The following is a 7,328-nucleotide window of genomic DNA, read 5'->3' as shown; positions in this document are numbered from 1 at the left end:
AAAAAAATCAAGAAAATAAAATGAATTGGGTATTATTGTATTATTAGGTTCAAATGCTGTCATACTAGTGTGGAATTTACCAATATTATTTACACAAGTAAATTTAAAGAGACACACCACAGTTACACAAAGTCAGGGGGATAGCATCTGTGTAAAGCTATACCATATCTAATAAAATTACTAGTTCTTATTCAGGAATTGAGGAATTAAATGCAGTCATAACATTAGCATATATCTATGCATATTGTTGAGCAAAAAGGAAAACGATTCAGGTTTATTTCACATGTTTGAGATGCAGCTCATACACAGGGGATCTTTATCTGGTCAGTACATTTACATTTATCATCTTACTAAAGCAATTAATATGAGCTAGTAACATGAATGAATCTTTATATCTATTATGTGTTAATACAGAAAATATCCTTGCGTGATAGTTCAGAAGACTTCATGTACTGAATGCTGAATGTTTGGTGGTGACATGGGATGGAGATTCAGTGGGATTTCCACACTTTAAGTCAGATTACGGATGTTAAAACCTTCTGTAACTGATATTTATTTTCATTCATTCTTTCTTTTTTGAGTATGATCTTTATTGTGTCTGTTCTTTCAGATAATATCTTTGAATGTAATAAACTTTGAATATAAACTACTGTAATCATCTTGAAGATATATCATTATATATAGAATTGTTTTCTCACACAACATTCATTGACCACTCAAAGGCATTTTAATGCAAACATCTGAAGCTGCAAATCTGATAAGAAGGAAGTCAACAGCTGAAATGGGGTCAGTGAAATGGGATCTGAAAGCCACCACACGCATCTGAAGTTCCATTTGCAAAACAAAGATGTCAAATATTTTCCATGTAATGCACAGAAGAAAACAAATATAAACCATCAGTAATCTTTGGAGGATTACAAAATAAAACACTTGACTTGTGTATAACAGAAATACTGTTTTCAAAAGCACTTATGAAAACTATGAAAAGTCAAATAACTGTTTAAATTATGAAAGTCAAATAACTGTTTAAATTACAAACAAATGTAATACAAATGACAATTGGGACTGAAGTTAGCTCCGTGTTTGAGATATTCCAACACATTAGATGCCAGTCTCCAGATCATGAATTATGGATAATATTTACATTGTTGTCTTTTTAATTTAAACCCCGGTTTATATTCTAAAAAAAAAAAAAAAAAAAATATTGATAAACATGTTTGATAAACCTTGGATTAACTTTGGTATTTGACCACCTGAATGTACATAATCCTTTACCTAAGTGTGCATTTTTATGCCATCATATACACTGAAGTCAGAGCTTTGCAGTCGGCTGCTCTTTGTCCGTTTGCATCCTCGTCTGGGGATGTTCAGTGATGCATAGTAAACTTCTGTATGGACATCCTGTGGAAATGTTTTATACAGTATACTGTAATTAGATAATAATTTTTGGATTTTAAAACAACTGTGTACCATTATTAGTGGGTTTAGAAAAAAAAAACACTCCATAGTGGTAGAAAAAAATATACTGTAACATTTTCAAATATAATTACATAAATTTGACTGTGCATTAAAATAAAAATTATATATTTTCTATCTTCATTTATCTTCTTTAGCAGTGAATCCAGACTAATACACTGTGCTCATACAGTACACTAATAGTAGGGTTTGTTTGGTTTTGTTCTGTGCTGTGTTGATAAATTATTAACATATATGTAGATGAAAAGTTGACCATTGTATACTAATTTCAGACTCATGTCTTAGCACTTTTCTGCATATTGGTGGGCTGCTGAGTTTACCTGTTCTTGGCTCAACTGTCTTTGCGTCTCAGAACCACTTTGATGACCTTCAGACTCCTTCAGCACTGTGAATGGCAGAATCAGAGGCTTATCTCTTATGACGGTTCTTAAAAATATGACTCCCTCAAACATAGAACTACAGGAAACATAAACTGTATTATATCTAGTTGACTAGATATAGTAAATTGTTAAATTGTATATATAAATCTCACCTGTCTTGTGGCAGCATCTGTAGCCGCAAACAAAAGCCAAAATGGCAGAGAGAAGAGAACATGCAGGACACACTGTTTGCAGTATCAGCCAGCACTGCCAGCAGTCACAATCTAATTCAGGGGGGCTTTCTGAGGGGGAGACTGATGAATAAATGCTAATTAATTACCGTAACTTTCTGTTTAATAAATTAGTTTGATTATATGAAGTTGTTCTTTAGTTTTATTGACCATGCTAGAGCTACAGCTACTGTATATGCACTGTATACACACTTAAAGCAGAGGGTTTGCTGTCACAGAATCCCTGACCTCCATTTGCCATTTTGGCTTCAAGTGTTTGACGTCTTTATAATCCGTACACTTCTAATTTTTTTAGAAACTTACACTTTAGGTAGAAATATGTACAAAGGCACCTTTTGAAAAGATACCACCTCAGTGAAAGCTTTTGTACCTTTTTATTTCTAATGTGTAATGAATCATTCTTCTAAAAGCATTTCTGAGAAAACACGCAAGTGACTCTTTGTAGGTGTACCTACACTGTCTTGTTAATGTAAATATCTGTATAATATAGATAGTCGCATCAGATATATAGAATTAATTCTATTTTATAATATTGTGTTCTACTAAACATTGGAGTTCATCTCAGTGCTCAATTACCTCAATGCTGCTCAAATTAAAACTTTTAAAAATACATTTTAAAAACTTTTTTGTACAAAATAAATAAATAAATGTATTTAAATTAAATTTATTGCATACACTTCTGCATTTGACAAACACTTTTATCCAAAGATATTTACAATGCACTGTAAAAAAAAAAAAAAAAAAAAAAAAAAATCTAATATGATCATTTTTACATTGCATGCAATACACGCAAACTACCATATAAATATTGTCTCACAGGTTTTTATAATATTTTATGGTAAAGTATTGTTAAATGTACAATTTTTCGTAATAAAAAAGAACAAGTCATCTTATAATTTATGGTGAAAAACCATAAACTGACATTCCTATTTTATAGTTTATAGTTTTTGGTATCAGTAATGTATATTAGGGTTTAATGTGTTACCATGGTGGTGTTTCTTTTTGTTTTTGTTTTTTCTTTTTTGTTTTTTTTATTTACATATATATAACTGTTTACACCATCAATATATAAATATTCACCTCATCAACTTCTTCATAAACTCTTCATGGACTTTAATTCATTGTGTGTCTTTCTCTTTACCACCAGCTTTATTATGGTGGCTGTCAGTATATGTTACATTTTAGTATAGCAGCATGGACTTGATAGTTTAGAAGAACAGCTATTTGATTTAACAGTTTTGATTTTAAATTTTATATAATTTTATTAATCTATATTTATTTGTTTTGTTTGTTTGTTTTGTAAATTACCTTTTCAAACTTTTTTTCTGCCAACACAACTTTTTTTTCTTTCTTTTTTTTTTAATACAGTGTGTTTTTAAGGTATACATTTAATCAGTTCATGCATTCCATGGGAATCAAACCCATGATTTTAGTGTTGCTAGCACTATGTTCTACTGAATGCAGTGCTATATAGATCTCAGAAGTGCAAGAGATGGAAATGATAATATACACTTTGTTGGCAAAAAAATCTAAAAGTAAACAAATATGTAAGAGTTTTAAACTTCTCTAATTTTTAAAGTGTTTTAGGACTACAAATCTTCTTTTAGTACATTCATGTTTTGCTTCAGCAGATTATTCATTGCTCTTTATTTTACATTGTTTGCAGTGTGAAACAAGCTTACCAGGTGAACCGTATGTGAGGTTTAAGAGAGTATCACCAGTGTGATACTCATCCTTCTCGAAGATTATTCCGTTCTGTTTAATGTATTTTTTCCCAACCCTTGAGCAATAGTAGAGACCAAGGTCTGCTTCGGTGATGTTCTCGATCAGTAAGTCATAAGATTTTAAAGTATTGTTCCAGAACACAGAGAATCGTGGAATGGGTTGTAACATGCTATTGTATGCAGAGATGATCAGAGGCGGTTGGATCTGTAAAGAGCAGATCTTAACCCAACGAATCTCCTCTCCGATGACAATCTCAATGTCACAGGTAAGAGTTGCATTATCTCCAGGCCTGACTACCACCTCCACCAACAGTTCAGAGACTTTCCAGAAAATGCAACTCAGTGCAACTACATTCAAACAGAAACGATGGGTTACTCCGAGAAAAATGACAGGTGTAAAAAAAAATGCACAGTCCTTCTATTGAGTGATTAAGTAATGAACTTCTACAGTTATTCAGAAACCAATATTTAAACTACAGATGAAATATACATATTTAAACCAGAAATATGAGAAGAAATCACTTACTGATTGAAGTGCTGACCTTCATGCTAGTCACATGTGTGGTGTTGCTTGTGGGTGAGGCATATGTAAGTGTCAATGTGATTTCTGCCTTTTAAATTGTTGTGCATAGATAGTCATCAGTTTAACCACGCAAGCAGATACTATGTGTGTCTGTGTGTGTGTGTGTGTGTGTGTGTGTGTGTGTGTGTTTCTTAAAGCAAATAGCACAACAAATATTTATATATATATATATATATATATATATATATATATATATATATATATCAATGTGTGTATTGAAAATAGTGCTGTCAAATGATTAATCAAGATTAATCACATCCAAAACATTAGGGATGTAACGATTAACTGCGAGCCGGTTGAAAATCGATTCAAATATATAACGATTCAAAATGGTTGAGATGCTAAACAAATCGCGATTCAATTTGGAGTAGGAGTTTATATGAATGCATGTCTGAGGAGAACCTACTGTCTTTAGAAAAGTTTCGATGGTATTTTTTCTTTTCATCTTGCCTCATCTTGCCTCTGCTGGCAGAGAGTGAATCTGCGTCTCATTCAGCCCGTCTGCTGAAGTTCCATGCAGATATTTTTATGTATAGTTTACAAAACTGAAGACAACCCATTCTGTTTTTGCTTAAACATTTCGAAATTATACAATCTAATTTAAATTAATAACTGCTCATTTTGCATGTATGCAGCATCATTTTTTGGATCATGATTAAAATGCAATTTACATTCTATTTAAATTTTGTCATTTAGCAGATGCTTTTATCCAAAGCGACTTACAGATGAGGAAAATAGAAGCAATCAAAATCAACAAAAGTAATATGCAAGTGCTATATTAGCATATTATTATAGTTATATTTCAATTTCACAAAAAAATGTACAGCATTTTTTTCCAATCAATAATAAAAGGACACATTTAATTCATAATTTGTCTTAAATATAATTTAGTAAAAAAAAAAAATAATAATTTAATCGTGAAATCAAAATCGTGATTCAAATCGAATGGTGCGTTGAGTGAATTGTTACATCCCTACATAATATTTGTGTGTATTGTGTATATTTATTATGTATATATAAATACACACACATACAGCATATATTTTGAAAATATTAACATGTATTTACATATAAATATTCATATTCGTATAATGTTTATCATATATGAATATATTTAATATATAAACAACATATTTTTCTTAAATATATTCATGAATGTTTGTGTATTTATATAAGCATAATAAATATACACAGCACACACACATATATTATGTAAACAAAAACTTTTATTTTGGATGGATTAATCACCATTAATCATATGACAGAACTAATTGAAAACAATGGGGTTTTTTTTTAAAGACAACTCTATTGTCCTCAACATCCATCAGATCTTGATTTCAATTTGTTTCTTGTTTAGTTTAATTAAATTTAGTTTAGTATTGTAGCTAATACAATGGCGGGGAAAGACAGTAAGTCAAAACTATTACAACATTCTACCTCTAAGGGTTTTAATGTATAAACATGAGGCCGTAAACCTAGTTCAATTGAAGACCGAGGCTGAATTTGGGTCAGTGGTTTGAGTGGCATACATGCATATGTGGACCTCAAAGACTACTCGGATACACAGGCGTCAAATATTTTCCATGTTTCTGTCTGATGCACAAAGAAACTGAAACTGCTGATATGAGACTGATAAAATACAGCACGCATAAGCTGTTTTATTGTTAGCAAAAGGCTGTTATGCTTGAATTATATGTCTGAAATAGTTATAAGGTTTGATTGGATAAGTATAATAGCCCTAGCATATTATTACCTTATTTGAAAAGAGTGAACTGGATTTATAATTTTGACCTTTCTGCTTAATATGTTGAATAAAATACTTCTAACTACAGTTGGTCAATTCATTGGTGTAAAACAGTTGGTCAGTTCATTGTTTTATGAACAATTAAATCTGGTATAAAATAGATTACTAATAAAAAACACAAGTAGCCTAGGTACTGTAATGTAACAGTACTACGCTACACTTTCCCCATGTAGCCCATGAAAAACAGATAACATAGCGACCAGCGACATCTAGAGGTTGTTGAAGGAAGTTCGCCGTCAGATAGTTAACTTGCGTCCCAATGTGCATACTTTCCATCCTAAATTCTATGTGATATTAGTAATTTTCAATACTATTTAGGGCAGATAGGGTGGATAGTATGCACACTGGGCTCCAAAATCAAATCACTGAGGGTGCTTCTTAAATTTGTGAGGGTGCTCTAACTGTATAACTTCTAACTTCTGAACTTTCTATTCATCAAAGAAAAGTTCTACTCAGCTGTTTTCAACATAATAATAATAATAATAATAATAATAATAATAATAATAATAATAATAATAATAAATGGTTTCTGAGCAGCAAATCAGAATATCAGAATTATTTCTGAAGGATCGTGTGACTGAAGTAATGATGTTAAAAATATAGCTTTGAAATCAAAATAAATTACATTTTAAATATATTTACATTATTTTAAATAGCCTAGTAAAATATTTCAAAATTAAAAAAAAAAAAATTTACTAGGCCTACAATTTACTGCTGTAGGCCTACTTTGGATCAAATAAATGCAGGCTTGGTGAACAGAAGAGACTTCTTTAAAAATACAAAATAAAAATAAAAATCGTTAAACTTGATTTTTTCTCTAATTTCTAGCTTTCAATTGGCTTAGAAATCTATAACTGTTGGACAATATCAAATAATAATAAGTAGTTTACATGTTATTCTCGCCCTAACCATAACGCACTGGATAGTTTGCCATATCTGCAAGCAAAAAAAAAAAAAAACTCTAGCACCCCCGTAGATTCGGGCCTGCTTCCACCACCCAGTGTGACCCTGGACCACAAAACCAGTCATAAATAGCACGAATATATTTGTAGCAATAGCAAACAAATTGTATGGGTCAAAAATTTAGATTTTTTCCTCTGTGCCAAAAATCATTAGGATAGGCTGTAAGTA

The 7,328-nt window shown here is 31.1% G+C and overlaps 1 protein-coding gene across 1 annotated transcript; it reads right to left on the bottom strand.

Moving 5' to 3' along the window:
• Positions 1 to 1,173: 1,173 nt before the first annotated feature.
• LOC109089556 lies at positions 1,174 to 4,397 on the bottom strand. The gene is made up of 5 exons (XM_019103607.2): positions 4,337 to 4,397; positions 3,769 to 4,158; positions 2,009 to 2,149; positions 1,797 to 1,861; positions 1,174 to 1,401 (listed from the first exon to the last, which is right to left on the bottom strand). The coding sequence occupies exons 1-5, from the start codon at positions 4,356 to 4,358 to the stop codon at positions 1,276 to 1,278; spliced, it is 744 nt and encodes a 247-aa protein (XP_018959152.1). The 5' UTR covers positions 4,359 to 4,397; the 3' UTR covers positions 1,174 to 1,275.
• Positions 4,398 to 7,328: the final 2,931 nt, after the last annotated feature.

The sequence above is a fragment of the Cyprinus carpio genome, chromosome B5 (genome assembly GCF_018340385.1).
Source record: "Cyprinus carpio isolate SPL01 chromosome B5, ASM1834038v1, whole genome shotgun sequence".
In the NCBI taxonomy this organism is placed as follows: Eukaryota; Metazoa; Chordata; class Actinopteri; order Cypriniformes; family Cyprinidae; genus Cyprinus; species Cyprinus carpio.
This window is presented reverse-complemented; position numbering and strand designations above follow the sequence as displayed.